General features: G+C 43.0%; 1 protein-coding gene across 1 annotated transcript in view; it reads left to right on the top strand.

The window, feature by feature from the left end:
• The window catches only part of LOC124622329 (glutathione S-transferase D7-like), a 97223-nt gene extending 71928 nt beyond the window's left edge, over positions 1 to 25295 (top strand). Inside the window, exons 5-6 of the mRNA XM_047148006.1 lie at positions 5573 to 5740; positions 25087 to 25295. Coding sequence (XP_047003962.1) covers positions 5573 to 5740; positions 25087 to 25245 — 327 coding nt within the window. The 3' untranslated portion in view covers positions 25246 to 25295. The remainder of the gene's footprint in view (positions 1 to 5572; positions 5741 to 25086) is intronic.
• Positions 25296 to 27125: the final 1830 nt, after the last annotated feature.

The raw sequence follows: 27125 nt of genomic DNA, 5'->3' as shown, positions 1-27125 counted from the left end.
TGCAACTTATGTCCTCAATTATTTGCTGGATGTATACCAATCTCTGCCTTCCTCTGCAGTTTTTTTCCCTCTACAGCTCCCTCTAGTACCATGGACATCAGTCCCAGATGTCTTAAAAGATGTCCTATCATCCTGTTCCTTCTCCTTGTCAGCGTTTTCCACACATTCCTTTCCTTTCCGATTCTGTGTAGAACCTCCTCATTCCTTACCTTTATCAGTCCACTTAATTTTCAACATTCGTCTGTAGCACCACTTCTTAAATGCTTCAGTTCTCTTCTGTTCCGGGTTACCTACGGCCCATGTTTCACTATCATACAATGTTGTGCTCCAAGCGTACCGTGTCGGAAATTTCTTGCTCAAATTAAGACCTATGTTTGATACTAATAGACTTCTCTTGGCCAGGAATGCCCTTTATGCTAATCTGCTTTTGATGTCCACCTTGCTCCGTCCGTCATTCGTTATTTTCCAGCCTACACAGTAGAATTCCTTAACTTCATCTACTTCGTGACCATGAATCCTGATGTTAATTTTCTCCCTGTTCTCATTTTGCTCATTTTGTTAATTTTCTCCCTGTTCTCATTTTGCTACTTCTCATTACTTTCATCTTACTTCGATTTGCTCTCAATCCATATTCTGTATTCATTCCATTCAGCAGATCATCTAATTCTTCTTCAGGTTCACTGAGGATAACAGTGTCACCAGAGAATCGTATCATTGATGTCCTTTTACTCTGAAATATAATTCCAATCCTGAACCTTTCTTTTATTTCCTTAATTACTACTTCGATGTACAGATTGAGCAGTAGGGGGGAAAGACTACATCTCTGTCTTACACCCTTTTTAATACGAGCACTTCATTCCCGGTCTTCCACTCTTATTACTCCTCGTACCACTCGAACACGTTGTATGTTACCCGTCTTTTCCTAGAGCTTACCCCAGATTTCCTCAGAATTTCGAATGTCTTGCACCATTTGACATTGTCAAAAATGGTTCAAATGCCTCTGAGCACTATGGGACTTGACTTCTGAGGTCATCAGTCCCCTAGAACTTAGAACTACTTAAACCTATCTAACCTAAGGACATCACACACAATCATGCCCGAGGCAGGATTCGAACCTGCGACCGTAGCGGTCACGCGGTTCCAGACTGAAGCGCCTAGAACCTCTCGGCCACTTCGGCCGGCTTGACATTGTCGAACACTTTTTTCAGGTCGACAGATCCTTTGAACGTGTCCTGATTTTTCTTTAGTCTTGATCCTCAATTTTCTTCTCCATTCTTCTCTATAGTTTTGTCAGCAACTTGGACGCATGAGCTGTTAAGTTGATTGTGGGATAACTCTCACACTTCTCAGCGCTTACAGTCTTCGGAATGATATATTTCCGAAAGTCAGATGATATGTCGCCAGACTCGTACGTTTTACACACCACCGTGAATAGTCGTTTTCTTGCCACTTCCACAATGATTTTTTAGAAATTATGATGGAATGTTATTTATACCATCTGCCTTATTTGATCTTAAGTCTTCCTAAGCTTTTTTAAATTCTGATTGTAATACTGGATTCGCAACACTTCTAAATCAAATCCTTTTTCTTCTTCTATCACATAAAACAAATCTTCCACCTCATAGAGGCCTTCAATGTACTCTTTCCGCCTATCCGCTCTCTCCTCTGTATTTAACAGTGGAATTCTCGTTGCATTCCTAATGTTATCATGTTTGATTTTAATTGCACCGAACGTTATTTTGACTTTACTATATGCTTAGTCAGTTCTTCCGACAATCATTTCTTTTTTGATTTCTTCGTATATTTCATGCAGCCACTTCGTCTTAGCTTCCCTACACTTCCTGTTAATTTCATTCCTCAGTGACTTGCATTTCTGTATTCCTGAATTTCACTAAACATTTGTGGATTTTCTTCTTTCATCGATCAAACTGAAGTATTTCTTGCGCTACCCACGGTTTCTTCGCAGTTAGCATCTTTCTGCCTATGTTTTTCTTTCCAACTTCTGAGACTGCTCTTTCTAGCGATGCCCATTCCTCTTCAGATGTACTGTCTACTGAGCTATTCCATATTGCTGTGTCTATAGCCTTAGATAACTTCAAGCGTACCTCGTCGTCCCTTGTTCCTTTGCGTATAGATTTTTGCTGACTAATCTCCTAAACTTCACCACTACTACATTGTGGTCCGAGTCTATATCCGCTGCTGGGTAAGCCCTACAATCCATTATCTGACTTCGGAATCTCTGTTTGACCATGATGCAATCCAACTGAAATCTTGCCGTATCTCCTGGCCTTTCCCGAGTATATCTGCTCCTCCTGTGATTCCTGAACAGCAGCCACTTCGGTTGCGGTTTTTGTCAGTTGCCCATGGTTTCGACTGCATTAGGGCAATCTTCATCGGAATAGAGTGTTACATAGAATACCTAAAAATATGATGACATGGACTAAAATAATATACACTTAATAGAATTACATCCGTAAATTACGTACAAACGGAATTTACTTACATGTGATCACACCATGGTTTAAAAACTAAAACGTAAAAGTATAATACAGTTGTCAACCAGATTAAATACTCCATGGAATATAATGACAACCGCAAGGTCGCTTAAGGCCAAGGGCGGCGTGATACAGCCGCTACCGTCAGACTAAACGGCTAACACGACGAGGCAGCCACGAGGTGGACACGGAAACAGATCATTATGACACTTTTTCAGTTACAGGCCACACGTCCTGCGGATACACATTATGTGTCTTTTAGGCAGTGATTTCCATTGCTGTCTGCATCCTCAGGTCGTTGATCATTGCTGGTCCTTCTGCCATTAGCGGCACTTTCCCACCCCAAGGACAAGAGAGTGCCCTGAACTCTGTCCGCTCCTCCACTCTCTTTGACGACGCCATTGGCAGAATGAGGGTGACATACAGGACGTCTGCGGAGCCAATGCTGATTATTATTGAAAATATAAGCGGGTGTGGGACTCAAACCCGGAACCGAGGACGTTTTGATTATGAATCAAAGACGCTACTCGCAGATCACACTGAGATATCGTACTGAAATTGTCCAGAAGATTGACGCTTGGTGCAGGGATTTGATGTGAATACTCAAACAAATATAATATACTGCGCATAAATAGGCAGAAATGCTCATTACTGTATGAATACCTACGATTACAGAACAATCACTGGAAGGAGTCACATCCATAAAATATCTAGAAGTATGTGTATGAAACTATTTAAAGTGGAATGGCCGCATAAAAATAATCACAGGCAACATAGATTCATTGGCAGAATTCTCAGGAAATGCAGGTAGGTAGCTTACAAAACCCTCGCTCGACCAACACTTGAATAGGCTCGATAGAGAAAATTGAGAAGATCTAAAGAAGAGCAGCACATTTCATTCTAGGTTCTTTTAGTAAGTCCGAAAGCATCATGGAGTAGAGATGGGGGATCCGCTCCTGAACTGATTCATAGAGTTGAATTTTTCAAAGGAGTGAACAATCAGTGATTCAGAAAAAAAGACGGGAACTCCAAACATTTCCCACAGCAGAGAGAGAGAGAGAGAGAGAGAGAGAGTCAGAGCAGATCAGCGGGGCCTCTGCTGGTCAGAGCACACTGCACGCCACACAACACAGCCAGCGCCGGCCTCTGCCCTGCTTCTGCCTTGGCTGCCTGCATTGTGCAGTGCCCCATTGGATTTTGTGCTTCACATATGCCGTGCGATCTCTGTGCTTCCTCTGCCTCGTGCAATGTCTGGCGCACCTTAACTTAGCATCGCACTCCATCGGCGCTCATTTCAGTCGCACGTCCTGCCCTCCGGGCAGTTGATGCGAGCAACAGGACAGAGAGCCTCCTAGCAGAGAACATAAGAACTACTTGCAACAACCTGCTCGTAAGAGAACGGACAATTTGTCTCGGAGCGGGTGACTGGTGGCCGTTCACCGCTCCCCCAACCCTCGGAACTCGCCTGCTCAACGCTCACCTCACCCCACCGTTCTCGACTCTAGCCAGAGCGTTGAGCAAAGCAACTCAGGTGTCATTCTAGTCTCTGCGGTCTCAGCTCACGCAGTAATACAGCTTGCGGCTCGACCTGCTTGACTCAGCGCCTCTGCATTGGAGTTCGTCTCTACTGGATATTGTTCTTCGTAGTAATACCGGTATGTATATTACATAATTATGTTATGTATACATCATTTGTTTTTATTTTATTTTTATTTGTTTAAACTGATCAGATTACGTTCCTCACGACTCCTCTTACTATAGGATTTTTTATTATGGACACTCGAATTTACGTTTTAATTGCGAGCGAACCGATAAACGTATTGCAAAATGTGTCAGAGCGATTTGGGGTCATCTCCAGCAACGAAGTGGTTGCACCAGCAACTTTATTGGACACCCAGTTCAAAAAACAAGGATATGCTGATGAGTCGACGTTCCATGACTGCTACACGAGTGTAATAGCAAAAATGAAATCACTGCTAGCTCAACAAGAAGAAACACATCAACGATCTGAACCAGTTACCACTGTAACAGGCGAGAGCTCTTCAATTTGGGAGGACTTCGATGAAACAATAAATCAGCTCCAAGAAATTCATGACCCAGGATGTGCAGCAATTGTCGAACTAGACAAATATTTGTCTGACATGGAGATGTTCAGCCAACTTGAGTGGCAGACGCTGCGAGAGACACGTTTTGGACTACTGAGTGATTTACTGTTAAAGCTCTGGGATTGTAAATTTCTACAAGAGTCAACCAATATGTGCTGCCTCCTACGTATATCTTGCAAAACGACCATGAATGTAAAATTAGAGGGATTGGAAGTCACATGGAGATTTACTAGCATTGATTCTTCCCATAAACTATTTGTGGCTGGAGCAGGAAGAGTGACAAGTGGCATTAGCATTCGAAGTAACCTGCGCCAAATACTATAAAGTGGCTTGCGGAGTGTAGATGTAGATGTAGTTGAACTTGTATCATTCATAAACAGAACAGTACTAGAGTTATCAGTTGCGTCTAAGGTAGACAATTTGTTTATGTCTGGAAAAGAAGCAGCCCTAGTAGAGAACCCTGAGGAACACTTCACATTTCGTTACTCCAGTCAGATGCTACCTCATTTCTAGTTACTTGAGAATCTAGGGATATGTACTATTTTCTATACCTAGTTAAGACTGAAGAGTACCTTATTTAATCATGTTCAGATTTATTTAGCCACGTACTACAATTTACGTAGTCGAGTGCCCTTTTTTGTGTGATAGATAATACGGTAATGGTCACAGTTTTTTTTTTGAATCAATACCTTCACTATTTCAGGTAAGAAGGAGTATGTGATAAGCCAAAGACCAGTAACCAGACATGAATCACGATGTTTGTGCTTACACGGACTGTTTAATTACCTGTGTGGAAGATGTAGAGATGTAGCTGTAAAATGAAGAAACAGGAACTTAAGTTTCCTATTTTACGATTTTTTATTAATTTATGTATTTTCGTCGATAGTGTCTAGTCATTTTAAGTATCCATCACCCTGATTTCCAAATTAAAGTAGCAGACGTTATCTTACTGACGCTCTTACATAATTGCAGTTTCCTGTTTTCTTCCTGGGGAAAAGAAATGTGGATGCGGACGCTAGAGACGCCATATATGATGCTCTTGGGAACCTGGAGAAGTACCTGGAGCCAACTGGATGGGTAGCTGGAGACCACGCGACTGTGGCAGACATCTCCTGTGGGGTTACAGCCAGCACTCTGCAGGTAAGCTCCTCTCAGGGACGACTCATTAGCATTATCTTCACATTGTCTTCTGTAGAGAAATGGAAATAAGAGGTGGTATCCAAAAGTTCCCGTATATTAAAATTATTACGTCTTATTTAGATCTTACTCAGAATCTTCCTGTTCAAAACAGTTACCTTGAGAGGGGAATCGCCGATCACAACGTTTCTGCTATTCTGGAAATACATCCTGGAAGTCTGTCTTTGTTAGGGTGTTAAGTACCCTCTGCAGTTCACTTGAATTTCCTCCTCAGTATCAAATCATTGTCTCTTCAATTGAACTTTCATCTTGGGGAAGTAGAAACAGTCATACGAAACTAAGTCTGGTGAGTAAGGTGGACACGGGACAACTGGTATCATGTTTTTATTGAAAAATTCCTAAATAATATAGAATGAATTAGGTCGTGCTTTATCTTGATGGCGAACCCGGTCGTTCGTACGCCACTTCTGTGGATGTTTTCTCCTTATATTCTCCTACAAACGCCTTAGAACATCGCGGTGGAACACTTTGAGGAAAGCCCGTGGCAGAGGAACGAATTATTTATGTAGATGCTCATCAATATGGCTGGCTCTGAGCACTATGGGACTTAACATCTATGGTCATCAGTCCCCTAGAACTTAGAACTACTTAAACCTAACTAACCTAAGGACATCACACACATCCATGCCCGAGGCAGGATTCGAACATGCGACCGTAGCGGTCGCGCGGCTCCGGACTGAGCGCCTAGAACCGCTAGACCACCGCGGCCGGCTGCTCATCAATACAACATATCATCAAGGCATTAGCGTTACTCTTCACTAGTCTAGCTTTTTTTGTCAAGGTAACGTAGAAATCTCTCATAGCGACGATTGTTGCTTTCTTGCGGGGTCACAGTCATAAACACAACGTGCATCATCAGTGACAATGTTGGGAAGGATGTATAGATAGTCTTGAAGCAATCGTTCAAGTTCCCTACAGAACTCCATGTGATGTTGCTGCTGATCATTATGCCGTCGTGGCATAAGATTCGCAGTAATCCCTCTCATGTTCATTTCTTCAAACAGAATACGTTCTAGTGGTCGTAAATGTGATGCAGTTACAATATGTATTAACTAGCACTTGTGTGCGGCATTTGTGTATTAAATCAAAGGATTTTATTATCCTAAACTGCACTTGATTGTGGCATTTTCAGATTATATAGGACGCCTAAAAAAAAAAAAAAAAAAAAAAAAAAAACCCGGCAACGCTTGGTACGTTTTGCGCGAAGGTAAACTGGTGGGCTTCTGAGCAGGAATCCTATTTGGAAACGACTGGCTTGGGCGCTGGAAAGCGTTGGAATCTGAGAACGAAAGATTGTGACGGTCTGTTCCGATTCGTTTTGGTGTCAGAACAGTGAAGGTATGCAACCATTCAGCCATCTGTGTACTGCATATGGTCGATCTGAGCCTAATAACATTCCTGGGTGTGCGCTACATTGCTCTGTACAACCCTTGCGCGCATCCTATTGCAGACCTTGTCTGGTCTACTACTAGTAGTAGTGGTAGTAGTAGCTGTATTCATCCATAGATCTCTTTTTACAAGGATATAGGACATGTCAAAGTATTTACAAGTTTAGACCAATTTAAAATAAGCTAATTCGTATACACATACATTTACAGACTTCTAGTTAGAGGCAATCATTAGATTTACCCCTGGTGAACAATACTTTTTTTACAAATAACTTATTAAATAATGTAATGCCACACTGTTCACTCATATCTCACTATCAGTCACTGCACACACTATACACACAATTTTTCGTAACACTTCACTCACTACGCACACACACACACACACACACACACACACACACACACACACACACACACTGGTGTTCTCTGGGCCATTTTCTGTACCGCAGTTTCCCATTTGCTATTCTGAAAAACCGAGTCAGCATCCCTCTATAATAATGAGATGAGCTAAGAAAGAGGTGTTAGTATTGTGCTATGCATAGCTTGGGGGTAAGTTTTTCTAGAAAAGTAAAAAAGAAGGAAAAAACATAGTGTGAAGGTGTTATGTGGAATGTTGGATGTTTATAATCATTATTATTATTTATTTGTATAACATTTTTTTACCACACTCCTACTCTGTATCTAATTAATCCTTCAATGTATAAAATGTATTGCGTAACAGGTACTTTTTAGCTCGCTTTTTATGTAAGTGTATTTTTGCAATTTCTTTAATCTCTTTTGGTAATTTATTGTACAGTTTCATTTCTTGGTAGAAAACGTTGTTTTGAGTTTTATGTTTATTTTTTCTTGGTAAACGTAAGTTGAGTCTAGCTCTTGTTCCATGCTTGTGCAGTAATAACCAGCAGGTAAAGTCCCTAGTGTTTTGAACAGACCTCTACAATGAGCTCGACTACTATTTTTGGTTATTATTCTTATGGCTCTTTTCCGGAGTTTTGAAAATTATCTACGTATTTTGTGCATTTGTTCCCGAAAAAAGAATGCCATAGCTAAGAATGAGTGTACATATAAATAGTATGTAACTAAAAGACACTGCATGTTACACACTGATGACAGGATTCAAACGGCATAACAGGCTGATGACATTCTGCTTGCAAGTATCTTTGTGTGTTCACACCACTTCCACTGAGAATCAACATTCATTCCTAGAAAGTTTGCATTTGTTACACAGTCTGTAGAGGTGCCATCTACATAATAATTTAACATTGTCATTTTCCTTCTTCAAACTGAAATTCATGGCCTTAGTTTTCATATATCCAGGCTCAGAAGATGGGAGATGAGGTAATGGCAGGAGTAAAGCTGTGAGGACCGTTTGAGAGTTATGCTTGGATAGCCTGTCAGTAGTACACTTGCCTACGAAAGAAAAAAGTACCAAGTTCAAATCTCAGCATGTCACACAGTTTAAATCTGGCAGGAAGTTTCTTACCAGAACGTACTCCTCTGCACAGTGAAAAATTCATTTTGGCATTATTTTCTGCCTTATATAGGTGCCTAGAAGCCTAAGGTATTCGATGCTCTGCTCCATCTATTTCGTGACTCAGTATGCACCCTAAGGTGTGGCTGTCGGCATCAGAAGATAATGCGAATAGTTTCTGATAATCTGGGAAACTGAAGGCAGGACCAGTAGCTAGTACGTCCTTTAATCGAGCAAAAGCTTATTGTACCCTTCTTTAACAAAAATACAAAGGGTCTCGCTATTTTCGTAAATTTTGGCACGAACTTCCCGTAATAATTAACCAAGTTTAAGAAGGACTATGGCGCTTTTTCCAGACTAGGAGTAGGAAATTCCTGGATCACTTGCATGAGCTGGGGGCTTAGGTTCAAATAATGAAATTCTTTCAACACAAAATGATACTTTTCAGAACGAAGTGTTAGTTCTATCATTTGTAATCGAATAAAGATGTCCCTTAAATAAAGATGTCCCTTAAACATACCAAATGCACTTGGAAATAATTGTAATGTCATGTAACTGTACCGTGTATTACTTTGGTTTCAGGCCTCATTGTACACCATCTAATAGGTGATGAAATGTCACCAGTGCATTCTTCAGTCTGAATGGCATTCAGTGACTGGATGGAATGGTGAATGCAGGGTTGGGTCGATCCTCTGATGTTCCTTCCAGCTGACGGCAACCAATTCACAATTCGTTGGTTGTGAAATAACAGCATTGCCGCAAATCATCTAAAGTTTCGGTGACGTTTGTCACTGGGTACACACCTGCGACCAAATCTTGATCTAAATACCGATAGACACAACAGAATCTGTGTGCCTTGGTCCCAACTGAGCTTTCTTTTGCTACAATTATTACTGGTGTCCTCCATGGGCTGGCACTCTCTTCTATTATCCCACAGCTATGTACCTCTCGCTGTACACTAATTAAATTTTGCAAATTGTCTTCTTGTAAAGCAAACCAATCTCAACTGAATGACTGACACTCTGTCCAATTAATTTATGTAATTTGCAGTGGACTGCACTGCAAACCAACTGGCGAATGTTAGGAAATTAATAATTCAAGTAATCAATCTACTTTCACTTGAGTTAATTTTCTTTCGCTCTCCACATGAGCCAATAAGTTATTTGCAGCCTGGCCAGCATCCTCAGGCAGGCCCGTCACTGCACATGGCCACCTTACAGTTTTATTGCTGGCCAAAGCTTTCCAACTTGGTGAGCTGATACCTCGTTGTCACGATGCTACTGCATGCATATGTGGCTGTTTTCGTCTGCTTCCTGTGACCAACCTTAAGTCTGTCTGCTAGGCTTGGTTGTCTAAGTGTTGGCCTGTCGACAGTTAATAAGCCCCTACAATAGGATGGCACGCAGATTCTGTTGCGTCTATCGGTATTTAGATCAAGATTTGGTCACGGGTGTGTACCCAGTGACATGCTCTCCCATGTATGTGAACTCTCGTTACAAGCCACAATGCTGGAAGTTGATTCCAAGATAGGAGATTTTGGGCCCACAGTTACGCAACTACACACATAAAAAAAAGTTTTGCGTCACCTCGGTCCCGAGAGTTTCGGAGCCTGTACAGAAAATTGGAATAGAAATCAACATAAACATCATTTCCGCCCTTTTTATTGCTCATGAAAACCACACATTGCATGTTGTACCACCATACAGAGAGACCTTAAGAGGTAGTGGTCCAGATTGCTGTACACACCGGTACCTCGAATACCCAGTAGCACGTCCTCTTGCTTTGATGCATGCCTGTATTCGTAGTGGCATACTATCCACAAGTTCATCAAGGCACTATTGGTCCAGATTGTCCCACTCCTCAACGGCGATTCGGCATAGGTCCCGCAGAGTGGTTGGTGGGTCATGTCGTCCATAAACAGCCATTACCAATCTATCCCAGGCATGTTTTATCGGATTCATGTCTGGAGAACATGCTTGCCATTCTAGTCGAGCAATGTCGTTATCCTGAAGGAACTCATTCACAAGATGTGCACGATGGGGGCGGAATGGCCGAGCGGTTCTAGGCGCTACAGTTTGGAACCGCGCGACCGCTACGGTCGCAGGTTCGAATCCTGCCTCGCGCATGGTTGTGTGTGATGTCCTTAGGTTAGTTAGGTTTAAGTAGTTCTAAGTTCTAGGGGACTGATGACCAAAGAAGTTAAGTCCCATAGTGCTCAGAGCCATTTGAACCATTCATTCACAAGATGTGCACGATGGGGGCGTGAATTGTCGTCCTTGAAGACGAATGCCTTGCCAATATGCTGCCGATATGGTTGCACTATCGATCGTAGGCTGGCGTTCAAGTATCGTACAGCCTTTACAGCGCCTTCCATGACCATCAACGGCGTTCGTCGGCCCCACATAATGCCACCCCAAAACAGCAGGGAACCTTCACCTTGCTGCACTCCTAGCACAGTGTGTCTAAGACGCTTAGGCTGACCGAGTTGCCTCCATACACGTCTCCAACGATTGTTTGGTTGAAGGCATATGCGACACTCATCGGTGAAGAGAACATGATGCCAATCCTGAGCAGTCCACTCAGCATGTTGTTGGGCCCATCTGTGCCGCGCTGCATGGTGTCGTGGTTGCAAAGATGGACCTCGCCATGGATGTCGGAAGTCAAGTTGCGCATTATGCAGCCCATTGCGCACAGTTTGAGTCGCAACACGGCATCCTGTGGCTGCACGAAAAGCATTATTCAACATGGTAGCGTTGCTGTCAGGGTTCCTCCGAGCCATAATCCGTAGGTAGCGGTCATCCACTGCAATAGTAGCCCTGTAGCCCTTGGGCGGCCTGAGCAAGGCATGTCATCGACAGTTCCTGTCTCTCTGTGTCTCCTCCATGTCCGAACAACATATCTTTGGTTCACTCCGAGACGCCTGGACACGTCCCTTGTTGAGAGCTCTTCCTGGCACAAAGCAACAATGCGGACGCGATCTATCCGCGGCATTGACCGTCTAGGCATGGTTGAACAACAGACAACACGAGCCGTGTACCTCCTTCCTGGTGGAATAACTGAAACTGATCGTCTGTCGGACCCCCTCCGACTAATAGGCACTGCTCATGCATGGTTGTTTACATCTTTTGGGGGGTTTAGTGACATCTCTGAACAGTCAAAGCGAGTATGTCTGTGATACAATAGCCACAGTCTGCGTCTGTCTTCAGGAGATCTGGGAACTGGGGTGATGAAAAACTTTTTTTGATGTGTGTATAATAAATTTTCTGTGCTAAAACTAACTGCATAATGTCACAGTGGTAAAGACTTTTCAAAACTAACAGTATTAGTGGATATCGTTTATGATGGACCTTGCATGAAAGTCAGCGAACTACTAATCTGTTAGTTTACCTAAACTGGAATATAACTTGAACTGCAGTTTTAAATGTTAAGTCAATAAAAGTTTACTATTTATCTTCCAGGAGTTGATGCTTTCTGTATAGTATCACTGGACACACTATAGGTGTTAGGAGGTTACTAACAGTGAGAAGACATCAGAGGCTATCTCTTCTCAATGTCTGTAGCGACAGCAGACAGCTTCGGTTGGAATTCCTTTCTTTCGTCCTAATATGTGTACTAGAAATGTGCTTTAGACGTTTTGAGGAACTGAAAAACATTTAGATATTCACTGACTACATGGAGTAATATTTGTGGCAAGGAAAAAAATAGTTTCACCTTCTTGAATCAATTATATTGATAACTTTGTATGGTCGCCGTCAGGTCAGGAAATCTATCTGTCACATGATGTGATGAAATGAACTTCACATTGTTTTCATCAAATATTTTCAGTTTGATGTTAGCTACCTAACATGATTGCGATACCAGATACAGTTAATATCGAATTCCCTTGTTCTCTGTTAGGATAATCATTCTTCTCATTTTTGCCACACTGTATCAGCGTGCACATTACCGACTTACAGGTGTCATTTGTTAGTCCAACTCCGTGATTTACCGCCTTCTTACAAACTTAAGAAAGTTTGTTGCATACATTTTCTAGAATTACTGTTGACTCGTGGCACTTCTCGTATCAGGTTTCCGTAAAAAAATTAATCAAGTTTCTGCCCTGACGTTATTTTGTTAATTCGCAAGGCGCGATGTCTGATCCTTACCAGACCTCTTTCTCTGCTACCGTCCGTGACATCACACGACATTCAGCTGTTTGCCCTCCTTTTAAACGTCCGTGGTTCGTTGCTGCATCTTTACTTCAATAGATTTCGTTCTTTACTGTTTGGAATAATCTTTACACGTGCAATTCGCCTAATTTAATAGGCTCTTTGTAACTGGCTTTAAGGTTTGATTCCTTTAAGTCCTTACTATAATTTATATAAATTTCTTTTTTAAATTTAAAATTGACCTCCTCGTTGCTGCCACCAGTCACCGAGCTCACTTGAAAGGTTCTCTCATTTGTGCCTCCCACCGACACCACTGCAAAGACTGACCTGTATGCCACCATATTGTACAATCATTCATCATCCATAAAAGATTCACAAAGATTTCCATCACGTCTTAAATGAAGCATTATCGTTACTATTTATGAATTTCTTCATCACCAGGTGGAGGTGATGTAGATCTCACTACGGTTTCCTACATACCTGTGGTTCATTCCCAGTGGGAATCGTATGCTGTGTTATCAGTGTATCTGCCAATGATCTAGAAGGATTAAACAAATCTATGTAGTCTACTAACAATTTTTCTATCTCCTCCCTGTCACTTCATTGCGCAGTGTGACTAAATTTGCAGACTTTCCTGGCTTAGAGCAATTTACTTTGAGACTCCTATCCAATACTTCTTTCTCCAGGATTCTAGGTTGGCTATAAATGCGTCTCGTGATAGATCCAGGCTGATGCTGATGGACACTGCCTCTTTCACATATGATAAACTACGGTACACAAAATGCTGTGTCATATCCTGTTCCTTGTTTTCCGTCAAGAGTTCACTTACACACAAAATATTAACTAAAATCTGTTCCTACGTCCACCCAGACTAACTACACTATACCTTTCGGTATTTTGTCTGATGAATTGTTTCTAAGGGATTGTGGACGCAACTTCCCTGAAGTCTGGGACGCGCCTTAAGGCATTTCAGTTTTTCTGGAGTAAAACCCAAACTGAACAGCGACCCATCCATCTCGACTATGTGTTGTTCCACATCGACTTTCACGTGATGTTTAAACAGAAAATACGGTCCAACTATGACATCGCAGCTGTTGCTAAGTCGAGGAAGTACTTCCAAGCGAAGCAAGAATTTTTCGCGTCTCACACAGAAGTTCATAAATGATGAACCAAGCGAATGAGTACTATCCCACCTACATCACTTAGTTTGTAATACGATAAGGTATGTTCAAATTCCTTACACCACGTACTCCATAACTTGCTATGGATACTTGCATACCTGCAACTAGTAGAAATTTACGCATCCTTCCTCCTACATAGCTGATCAAACAATAACCTGCCACTGATTATGTACACATGTCTCCAGTGCTCTCATATACTGAAAACGCTGCCCATTGGCCAAACCGGTCTTCTTCTCGCTTAATGCCAGGGAGAATGCTCTAATTCTAGACCTACTTTCCCGTGCCTGTGAAAACCTGCGCTGACATTCCCAAGTGTCCCATTCTTTTATATCTCCCACACTAAGATATCCAATAATTTCGCAGAATGTGATTGGCTGACCACTGTCCTAGGGCTGGTAACTGCATAAGTTTGTGATAAAGCCACTGCAGTCAACACAGTTCCGTTTAAGACCTTTGGAAATTCTACCTGCACTTTACAAGAAATTTGAGCAGGCAGACCCGTAAGAATGTGTATACTGCCCGCTGGTCTGCGTCTTGAAGCATGGCCTTATTGGCGTTGTCATTATCCATCAACTCATAAGTGTTAATATTCAGCATCCTAATTTGGCCAACGAAACTCCCACGAGCTCTCGTTCCCTTAATTATACATGGCCCAGTCCCATTAGTGCGATCACCACATATGTTCGACGTCAACGCTCAATAATCACTCACCGAGCGAGGTGGCGCAGTGGTTAGCACACTGGACTTCATTCGGGAGGACGATGGTTCAATCCCGTCCTGATTTAGGTTTTCCGTGATTTCCCTAAATCGCTTCAGGCAAATGCCGGGATGGTTCCTTTGAAAGGGCACGGCCGACTTCCTTCCCCATCCTTCCCTAATCCGATGTGACCGATGATCTCGCAGTTTGGTCTCCTCCCCCCAAATCAACCAACCAATAACCACTCACAGACGACAGTTGATAACACTAACAGTGGAGGTTATATGAAGCATGTCGGAGGGACCTGGAAAACAGTGTAGTCGTTGCGGGAACGGAGCGATGTATCTGACATCCAAAAAGGACAAATCATTAGCGTTCGGGCCAAGGGTGAAGGCATTTCCGAAACGACTGAGTTTGTGAACTGTTCGCCGACCGCCGTGGTTAAGTTGTAAGGTGCCAAGCCATGGGCACTTACACGTTAGCTTACCAACATTAGTATTAATAATAAAGGGACTGGCAAGGGCATCAGATCATCACTCTATTGAATTATGATAAATATGAGGCACTCTCGAGCAGTACTCCCTGCATGTCAGCATGATTGAGCCGCTAACTTAAGCGTTGGTGAAAAGTCTCGGGAGTTGAGAATTGTAGAATGTAAAGTCTGCAGATGGTCGTAGCTCGCCGGGCCGCCGTGGGCGGCAGGTTGCGGTCACCGGAAACGCGTTAACAATACGGCGCTTTTCGGGATAGCCCGACATACGGAGCCACCTGTGCTGGGCAACACGTGGCGAAGACGGGAATTTCGTTTGCCTAGGGGCGATATGACCTACTCGATCATTGGGTAGATCTCAGAAATGCCGTTGGAGGGATTTCGGCGATGGTAGAGCGTTCGATATTGGCCGAAACCGAGTATTCTTCCGCCGCGTTTTCGTACGCGTGGGAGACGAGAGAATTGTAGAGAGAGAGAGAACTACGCCTTCAACCATCGAGCGGTACAGACTTGGAGACGGCGTCTTGGCCATCGTCTGATACGGTCTGTATCGCAGCGCTACACCAACGCGTGTTCCGTGCAGAGTTCTGCGGTTAGAGCTCTTTGTGTGCTCAGAAGCGAGATTTTCACCAACGGTTAACCACTTCCATCGACTTACCTAATATTCCTGATCTGGTAGTTATCCATCCGAGGTGCCGAGTATTTGTCAACGCAGCTGCCAGTAAAACGGCCGCGTAATTGCAAATTGTTAATGTGCCACTCTCAGGAGTGTGTGGGTGGACAAAGAAGTTCAGTTTTTTTTGTAAATTTTGTCAGTTGTGTGGGATATCAAATTAAAATGCCAATATTACAATCGAATGATCGACTTCATTGTAGCTAGCTAGCATTTACCCTGTCTCAGTAAGCTTTACATGTACTCTACTCACTGCACAGCTTGCCCAGACGGGAAGGAAAGAAGGTTTGCGGTCTACTATGTCAGCGACGGACAAATAAATTTATTAAGTGTACCGTGCATGATAAAATAACGCTAACCAAAGCTGGCGCCAAGCCAACTGTGGTGCACCACGGGCCATAGACGCCTGGGGTGAACGGCGTCTGCGGAGATGTATACGAGCGAATAGACGTGCAACTGTTGAGCTACGAGCGCCAGATAAACAAAGGCTACCAACAGCGTCTGCTCAGTGACAGCGAACGTTGCTCCGTGAGGGCCTCCTCAGCAGACACCTGTTCCACGCACCCATGCTGACTGCTGTTCAATGGCGACGAAGGCTGGAGTTCTCTGGCCGATACCACAACTGAGTGGCGGCAGGCAGATTTTTCAAATGAATCACGTTTTATGCTCCATCAGGCAGATGGTCACTGGCATGTACAGCGTGAAACGTCTGAAAGTGAATACCTGCCAACAATAGTCGGAGGGGCCCACGACAGAGGGAATTTCTTGGGTGATCTCGTCATTCTGGGATCAACACAAGTATGTATCTATCCTTGGGAACCATACCTACCTCTGCAAGCAGGTTATTCTTCCTTGGTGCGATGGCATTTATCAGCAGGACAACGCAACATGTCACATAGATAGTAAAGTATGTGCGTGATTGGAAGAGCACCAGGATGAGTTTACTGGACTCCTCTACATCTACATCTACATCCATACTCCGCAAGCCACCCGACGGTGTGTGGCGGAGGGTACCCTGAGTACCTCTATCGGTTCTCCCTTCTATTCCAGTCTCGTATTGTTCGTGGAAAGAAGGAGTGTCGGTATGCTTCTGTGTGGGCTCTAATCTCTCTGATTTTATCCTCATGGTCTCTTCGCGAGATATACGTAGGAGGGAGCAATATACTGCTTGACTCTTCGGTGAAGGTATGTTCTCGAAACTTTAACAAAAGCCCGTACCGAGCTACTGAGCGTCTCTCCTACAGAGTCCTCCACTGGAGTTTATCTATCTTCTCCGTAACGCTTTCGCGATTACTAAATGATCCTGTAACGAAGCGCGCTGCTCTCCGGTGGATCTTCTCTATCTCTTCTATCAACCCTATCTGGTACGGATCCCACACTGGTGAGCAGTATTCAAGCAGTGGACGAACAAGCGTACTGTAACCTACTTCCTTTGTTTTCGGATTGCATTTCCTTAGGATTCTTCCAATGAATCTCAGTCTGGCATCTGCTTTACCGACGATCAACTTTATATCATCATTCCATTTTAAATCACTCCTAATGCGTACTCCCAGATAATTTATGGAATTAGCTGCTTCCAGTTGCTGACCTGCTATTTTGTAGCTAAATGATAAGGGAACTATCTTTCTATGTATTCGCAGCACATTACACTTGTCTACATTGAGACTCAATTGCCATTCCCTGCACCATGCGTCAATTCGCTGCAGATCCTCCTGCATTTCAGAACAAATTTTCCATTGTTACAACCTCTCGATACACCACTGTATCATCTGCAAAAAGCCTAAGTGAACTTCCGATGTCATCCACAAGGTCATTTATGTATATTGTGAATAGCGACGGTCCTATGACACTCCCCTGCGGCACACCTGAAATCACTCTTACTTCGGAAGACTTCTCTCCATTGACAATGACATGCTTTTCTTACTTTGTTCATTAAACGACTGTGGGGAACTGTATCGAACGCCTTGCGGAAGTCAAGAAACACGACATCTGTGAACCCGTGTCTATGGCCCTCTGAGTCTCGTGGACGAATAGCGCGAGCTGGGTTTCCCACGACCGTCTTTTTCGAAACCCATGCTGATTCCTACAGAAAAGATTTCTAGTCTCCAGAAAAGTCATTATACTCGAACATAATGCGTGTTCCAAAATTCTACAACTGATCGACGTTAGAGATATAGGTCTATAGTTCTGCACATCTGTTCGACGTCCCTTCTTGAGAACGGGGATGACCTATGCCCTTTTCCAATCCTTTGGAACGCTACGCTCTTCTAGAGACCTATGGTACACCGCTGCAAGAAGGGGGGCAAGTTCCTTCGCGTACTCTGTGTAAAATCGAACTGGTATCCCATCAGGTCCAGCGGCCTTTCCTCTTTTGAGCGATTTTAATTGTTTCTCTATCCCTCTGTCGTCTATTTCGATATCTACCATTTTGTCATCTGTGCCGCAACCTAGAGAAGGAACTACAGTGGAGTCTTCCTCTGTGAAACAGCTTTGGAAAAAGACATTTAGTATTTCGGCCTTTAGTCTGTCATCCTCTGTTTCAGTGCCATTTTGGTCACAGAGTGTCTGGACATTTTTTTTTTTTATCCACCAACCGCTTTGACATAAGACCAAAATTTCTTAGGATTTTCTGCCAAGTCAGTACATAGAACATTACTTTCGAATTCATTGAACGCCTCTCGCATAGTCCTCCTCACACTACATTTCGCTTCGCGTAATTTGTGTTTGTCTGCAAGGCTTTGGCTATGTTTATGTTTGCTATTAAGTTCCCTTTGCTTCCGCAGCAGTTTCCTAACTCGGTTGTTGTACCACGGTGGCTCTTTTCCATCTCTTACGATCTTGCTTGGCACATATTCATCTAACGCATATTGTACGGTGGTTTTGAACTTTGTCCACTGATCCTCAACACTATCTGTACTTGGGACAAAACTTTTGTGTTGAGCCGTCAGGTACTCTGTAATCTGCTTTTTGTCACTTTTGCTAAACAGAAAAACCTTCCTAACTTTTTTAATATTTCTATTTACCGCTGAAATCACCGATGTAGTAACCGCTTTATGATCGCTGATTCCCTGTTCTGTGTTAACAGTTTCAAATAGTTCGGGTCTGTTTGTCACCAGAAGGTCTAATATGTTATCGCCACGAGTCGGTTCTCTGTTTAACTGCTCAAGGTAGTTTTCAGATAAAGCACTTAAAAAAATTTCACTGGATTCTTTGTCCCTGCCACTCGTTATGAATGTTTGAGTCTCCCAGTCTATATCCGGCAAATTAAAATCTCCACCAAGAACTATAACATGGTGGGGAAATGTACTCGAAATATTTTCCAAATTATCCTTCAGGTGCTCAGCCACAACAGCTGCTGAGCCAGGGGGCCTATAGAGACATCCAATTACCATGTCTGAGCCTGCTTTAACCGGGACCTTCACCCAAATTATTTCACATTTCGAATCTCCGTCAAATTCCTTCGATACTATTGCTCTTCTTATCGCTATAAACACGCCTCCCCCTTCACTTTCCAGCCTGTCTCTGCGGTATACATTCCAATCTGAGTTTAGTATTTCATTACTGTTTACGTCTAGTTTCAGCCAACTTTCTGTCCCTGGTATTATGTGGGCGTTGTGACCGTTTATTAATGAGAGCAGTTCTGGAACCTTTCTATAGACGCTCCTGCAGTTTACTATTAGCACATTAATATTATTCCCTATTGCATTATGCCAACTCCTACCTTACCGCGTCTCAGGAGGCGTCTTGTCGGCCCTAGGAAGGGAATTATCTAACCTAAAAAACCCACATGTGCACTCCACACGTACTCCGCTACCCTTGTAGCCGCTTCCGGCGTGTAGTGCACGCCTGACCTATTCAGGGGGACCCTACATTTCTCTACCCGATAGCGGAGGTCGAGAAATTTGCACCCCAGATCTCCGCAGAATCGTCTGAGCCTTTGGTTTAAGCCTTCCACTCGGCTCCAAACCAGAGGACCGCGATCGGTTCTGGGAACGATACTACAAATAGTTAGCTCTGATTCCACTCCGCGAGCGAGGCTTTCCGCCTTCACCGATTCCGCCAACCGCCTGTACGAACTGAGGATGACCTCTGAACCCAGACGGCAGGAGTCATTGGTGCCGACATGAGCAACAATTTGCAGTCGGGTGCACCCAGAGCTCTCTATCGCCGCCGGCAGGGCCTCCCCCACATCTCGGATGAGACCCCCCGGCAAGCAGAGTGAACACTGGCCTTCTTCTCCGACCTTTCCGCTATTTCCCTAAGGGGCTCCATCACCCGCCTAACGTTGGAGCTTCCAATAACTAATAAACCCCTCCCCCCGTGTTCCTGCTCGGACCCTGCTGAAGGAGCGGCCACATGTCCAATCACAGGCAGAGCGGGCGATGCCACACGGCTAGCCTTCACATTGACCCTCCGCCTCGTGCGCCGCGAACGCCACTGAACCCGCCACTCCCCTTGGGGAGAGGGTGGCCCAACCGTGCCCGGTACCCGCAAGATGTCGCGACAGCAGGGACAGTGGGTGAAGCATGTAACACCTGGGGTGTACCATGCGACGCTGATCATCAAACTCCCCGTACTTAAAACCAATCGCGAATCTATGAAATCACTTCGATCGGGCTGTTGGCGCCAAGGAATCGCAACCGAGAAACGTAGCGCAGCTGACCACGGCATTGGAGTCGGCATGGCTCCTCATCACGGTAGGTATTTTCCAGGACCTCACTGACTCTCTTCCTGCACATCTCACAGTTGTTCGCACTGCAAAAGGTGGTTATTCAGGCTTTTGACAGGTGGTCACATTAATGTGACTGGCAGCACTGAATTGAGCTACTAACGAAAATACTTACACGTGGTTTTCCTCCTTCATGAGCAAGACCATTAGACTCAAAACACCATTTTCTACCAAGAAAAAAAACCTCTACAATAAATTACCGAAGGAGCTTAAAGAAATTACTGAAATAAATTTCTTTAAAAACGCAGTTAAATAGTATTTATCAACGCAAATATTCTGTACACTGAAAGATTATTTACATAACACAGAATAGAGGGTTTGTAAAAAATGTAATATAAATAATAATAACGATAATAAAACATTTAACATTCCACACATCATTTTCACATTACGTTTTTTCCTTCATTTTTTCATTTTCTGGGAAAAATTATTCGCAAAGCTACGCAATAAAATACAAACACTTATACTCTTTCTGAGTTCAACATGTCACTCGTTATAGAGGGAAGCTGACTCGGTTTTCCCGGCTAGCAGGTGGGAAGCTGTGATGCTCAAAGTGGTGCAGACATCAGCTGTTAGTCTGTGCAGTGCTGTGAACCAATGTGTGTATAGTGTGTGCAGTGACTGAGAGTGAGAAATGAACGAACAGTGCAGCATTAGCCTTTTTAGCTATTAAATAACTTATTTGTAAAGCAGTGTTGTACACCAGAGGTGAACCGAATGAGGTAGCGCTGTTTGAAACGGAGTGGGCCAGTATTCAGGAATGTGGAGGCTCCAGTCTTCATCCGGTCATTCTTGTTTTGGTTTTCCGTTGCTTCCCTTAATTGTTTCAGATAAATGACCGGTTGGTTTCTGCTATAAGGCCATGATTGATTATTTATTCCATCCTTGTCGTACAAGACCTGTAAGTCTGTATATATGAATTATTTTACTTTTGTTGTTCTTAAATTGTAATACTAGGATATATTCAGCATCCTGTAGAAGAACTACCGTACTACTACTACTACTACTACTACTTACTACTACTAATACTACTACCACACCATTCCAACTCTCCTTCCTCCAGGTCCTCGAAAGATCGTGCATTTTGTAAATTCTCGTAGGTCATCACTTATGTTCTGGCATCCCTTGTCAATTTTAACCGTGTGATACTGCTCGTCACTCCATCCCCTCAAATTTGCAGCTGTAAATAAATTATCTACAAGCGTGAAAACATACTCCCCTGAACCCTCTACAATATCACAGGCAGTTCACCCATTAGTACAGCCTTTTTAGTGTCAGCCAGTTCCAATTCATATAGTATAATCAAGGATTTTTATATTTCCTCTAAATCGATCCAGTGCTTCCCCGCTGACTTTTTTCAGTATTAGATGCCGCATTGTCATTGTGTAGGAGAAATGGTAGTTTTGCCTCAACGACATATCTCTCGAGATTAAATTGGAGAATTTACCGTGTAGATGCATCATATATTTCCTTCTTTAACATAACATGCTGCCTCTTCTCTAATTGTTCTTCGCATCATAATGTTATCATAAAACATTTCTGCAGTTGGTATAGCAACATTTAAATTTTTCTTGCTACGGAGAGTCTGATTTGCAGTGCAATTTATATTACTTATGTCAGTAACAAATTTTCCGTGTTCTCTAATAATAATCACAAACCAAAGCCCGGAATGAAATTTTCACTCTGCAGCGAAGTGAGCGCTGATATGAATCGAGTCTCGGTCCGGCATGCAGTTTTAATCTGCGAGAAAGTTTCACAAACCACAGAGTTCGTGTTTGTCTTATCTTCGTCTTCCTTAAATCCAAGAGATGTTAAGCACTCTAGAGGAACCATTGTTGATATCTCGAAGTACAGAACAAATGTAGCTATCAAAATTTCTTATATCATCTAAAGATAAAAGATTGCGATACTTTCGGTCACATTATCATGACGTCACTTCCTGTTATGCCGCTTAAATTTAGAAGGCTGCTGGTTGCTGCCCGATAAGTGCCACTCCGAATTCTGCGTTGCATAATCCGGAAATCCATATATGGAACAATAAACAGAACACTTAGATACAAAGCCCGAAAAAATATAAAAACTAATTTCATAAAACAATGGCGATTCAATGACCGTTTTATGGAAGCGAGAGTCTACTAAATAAAAATAAAGATGGCAACAAAATACAAGAAGCACAGATTAGAATCATGAGGGGGAGAGAGGTTGCACAAGAAAAAACTTAATAAAAAGTGCAAACATTCGAAATGAACTGAATGTACAGGGTGGCGCACGAAATGTGTTAGCATTTTGTTTTTGAATAGAAACTTTATTGTCAATACAATCTGAAAGGAACATATACTACAATGAAGAGCCGTCCATGATGATTTGTTCTAACTCAGCACATGCTCAATATATCCACCATTTCGTTTCCTAACTTCCTTCAAACGAACACTGAAGTTAGTATTTACCCTACGACACATGTCTTCCGTAATTGCACTGCAAGCTTGAAGAATAAGTCTTCTGAACTCCATTAAATCAAGTGGACGTTTTGGGAAAATTTTTTCCTTTAGGTACCCCCAAAGAAAAAAGTCACATGGATTTAGGTCTGGACTATTTGGGGGGAGGGGGGGGGGCGGCAATTTTGACCGTCATTGAAGCGACCTGGAAACCTGACTGAAATGATCCATATGTCGCAATGCTCGTGTAAAAACTCCAACACAGTGTTTGCAGTATGTGCCCTTGCTCCATCTTGCATGAACCACTGCGTGTTGAAGGGCAAAGCAGTAGCAAGAAGCTGTGGAATGAAGCTATAGCGAAGCATGCTCAAATAACGCTCGCTGTTCACAGCTCTTCAAAGACAAAGGGTCCAATAAGTCCGTGACTGGAAATTGCTGCCCACGCTGTAATCCTCGGAGCATAATGTTGTCGTTCATGAAGCACTTGTGGTTTTCAGTGGCCGAAAAGCGTACATTTTGTTTGTTAACCACACCGTCTAAATGAAAATGCGCTTCGTCTGAAAACCAAACGTTGTTGAGAGTTTCTTCCCTATCCTCCTTCTAGGCGCTCAGTCCGGAACCGCGCAACTGCTACGGTCGCAGTTTCGAATCCTGCCTCGGGCATGGATGTGTGTGATGTCCTTAGGTTAGTTAGGTTTAAGTAGTTCTAAGTTCTAGGGGACTGATGACCAGAGATGTTAAGTCCCATAGTGCTCAGAGCCATTTGAACCCTATCCTCCGCCCACTGAGCAAACAGTAGTCTCTGCTGCTTGTGTTCTTCAGTGAGCTTCTGTGCACAGGTCATCTTCTATGGGTACATATGGAGGTTACTTTTAAGAATGCGCTGAATGGAGCGTCTGGATATTCCCAGTTGCCTGCTGCCTTTCTACACGATTTCCCGGGACTTCTCTGTACAGCAACTAGTACCGCTTCAGTATTCTCCGGCGAACAAGCAGGCTTAGGCCGAGGTCGCTTCGTTTCCAATACTGTTCCTTCCTGTACAAATTTATCGTACAACCTGTGGATGGTCTTCTTGCAAGGGACCCATCGTGTGTTAAACTGTTGTCGAAAACGCCTCTGAGTCACAACAAGGCTTTTTGTTTCATGAAAAAGTAACACAATTGCCGATCGTTGCTGTGTCGTCAGTCTTCCATTGTCAACCATTGCTGCATACTAGTCTCCTAGTGGATCGTGGATTACACGTCATTTCGTAACTCATTTGTTTTTCCAAGCTTTGCTGGTACTGCTGTAGAGATCCCAGCGGGATATTCTGATGTGCGTCGTAAATTGTGAAAGAAACAATTGGTAACACATTTCGTGCGCCACCCTTCACATGCTATTAATGGCGAAATAACTGAACACATTGATAGGAGGAAACATCAAATGGAATGAGAGATGAAACTCGTACCAGGAAAATTCTGAACTACAACCCGAAAGTAAGGACGGACTCAGGTCCATCAAGGAAACGATGGAAACAAATGTTGTGAAGACCGACAGGCATATACCTAATTCCGAAGACGGACTTGCTGAAAATCTTCCCCAGAGATTGCACGCTGAGGAAACAGCAAATGGAAGCCATGTGGCTGGGGTATCGGAAACTAAAAGCAATGAGTGACTGTCGATATTCAGTCACGTGGTGAATGTCTATCACTATTCGTAATACAACACCCATAGACCTGTACAGGCTTCCTGCTTCTGTCATCGTATGTGGTGTATTTTGTGTGGTTTGTCCCTAAGCGAATGGATGGACATCTTAATATTTTTTACTAAGTGTAACTATTTATAAAGAACTAATTAACTATAGAATGAATACTCTGATCAACGAACTTTCAATTCAGTGGTGTGTAATACTTCCAGGCACAAAGCCTAATATACTAAAATTCTGTCTGAAGTATCCCTTATGTGTAGAAACCCATTACAAAAATTAAAAGTTTTGTTAGTTTATTCGTAATTACTTCACACTAGAAGTATAATAGCAAGTTAAATGTTCAGCATTTAATCAGCAGAGTATTTAAAATATTTTTCTTTTTAACAGGCGATGGGAGTGGACTTAAGTGCTTATCCGAAAATTCGGGACTGGTTGAAAAACTGTAGAAGCACTTTTAGCGGCTACGAGGAAGCGAATCAAGAGGGCGAGAAAATGTTTGGAGATGGCATCAAAAGCCTTGTGGGACCCAATGCGTACTTAAGATAGGTGTGAAAGATTGTAACACATCTGATTTTTAATTAAAAGAACTTGATGAATTGCTGTGTGATATACTTTAATCTTGGAGAACAATAAAATTTAAGAAAACTTTACACTGCGCCGATTGCGATGCTGTCCGTGGATCATACGAATGTAAACGATCTACAGCGACTTAGAGGCATAGGTAAGATACCATAGGATTAATCAGGTACACATAACTGGCGCATAAACTACCCTTTCATAACCACCATGTAACATATTGAAATACCTGGAGTGATTTTATGGATGATTGTCGGACGCAAGTTCTAGCTGTCAATACGCTCGACACCTACTTATGGGGGCTCATATCCAGATCGGATGTCGAGTGGTTGACCACATCACAAAAGAGATTTACTAACAATTAACCTTAACACTGGAACATCTTAGCGTAACCGAAAATACTAGTGTTGGAACTTTAATAGTGGCAACTATTTATTTACAGCTCGTACAAAGTAGGTACGTGTTTCAAAGTTTTACTGACCTTTAAAGTAGTCACCACCATTATGTATAACCAATTTCCAGAAATGTGGAAGTTGTAGGATACTCTTAGCAGTGCCAATTGTGTTGACAGTTCGAGCGGCGTGGTCTATTGTCCTACAAATTTGTAGCAGTTCTGATGCGAATGCCATGAAGTGTTTCCTTCAGTTTATAAATCGTTCTGAACTCAGGAGGGCTTAAATCAGGGGAGGGCAGTAGGTGGTATAGCACTTAGCAGTCCCATCAGTCAAACAAATCAGTAACAGATTGCCTGTACGTGCTTGAGCATTATCCTGCAAAATGATGGTCAGGTCCTGCAGAAAGTGTCATTACTTCTGTCTCTAAGCTGGTCGTAGGTTGTGTTCCAGAAATGAACAGCATAGAGACAGAAATGATGACACTTTCTGCAGGATATGACCATCATTTTCCAGGACAATGCTCAAGCACGTATAATGCAAGCTGTTACTGATTCGTTTGACTGATAGGGCTGCTAAGTGCTATCCACCTACTGCACTCCCCTGACGTAACCCCTCGTGAGTTGAATTCGATTTCTAAACTGAAGGAAACACTTCACGGCATTCGCTTCAGAACTGCTACAAATTCGTCGGGCAATAGACCGCGCCGCTCGAACTGTCAACACAACTGGCACTGCTAAGAGTATCGTACGACTTCCACATCGCTGACATCACGTTATACACAATGATGGTGACTACTTTGAAGGTCAGTAAAACTTTGAAACACCTATCTATTTTGTACGAGCTGTAAATAGAGATAGTTGCCACTATTAACGCTCCAACCCCGTATATATCTGTGGCTGTGGCTGAGGTCTCTGCTGTCTCTCCTCTTAAGAGCCTGAATTAATACAGATTATCGAAAGATGGAAAAAATGGCCTCGGAGATGTACCATCTGTCATAGTCCCCAAGCAGATCACTTGCCTGCTGATCTTCTCTCCCAGGCGTCGATCTTCGTTTCTTACAGCAGGTGTTCCGTCGCCTAAGAAAGAACTGATTAACAGAAAGGGACAGCAGGAAAGCTACAGACTGATGAAATTCAGTGTAGTCTGGCAGTACATCTGTTTAGAAAAGGACAAATAATGAGAGATAGCTCTGATACAAGTTTCTTAAACTATCATTCACAGTAATACAACCATTGGGCGAGCAATGGACTTGCTGTAGGGAAAATCAAGAGAAGAAAACTTCACACAAACTATAACGTCTTCAGAATAAAGACCAGTCTCTAGAGAGCGGAAGAAATGAATTAACATTACTAACTTTCACAATAGAAACTAATCATGAGTCAGGAATACGATTACAGCAACAGGGCCCAGATAATAAAGCTTACCACGCTGCATGTCGATTTGCAGCGCCGGTAT

This window comes from Schistocerca americana, chromosome 7 (assembly GCF_021461395.2).
Source record: "Schistocerca americana isolate TAMUIC-IGC-003095 chromosome 7, iqSchAmer2.1, whole genome shotgun sequence".
Lineage (NCBI taxonomy): Eukaryota > Metazoa > Arthropoda > Insecta > Orthoptera > Acrididae > Schistocerca > Schistocerca americana.
The sequence above is the reverse complement of the archived record's forward strand: the minus strand, read 5'-3'. Positions and strand labels throughout refer to the sequence as shown.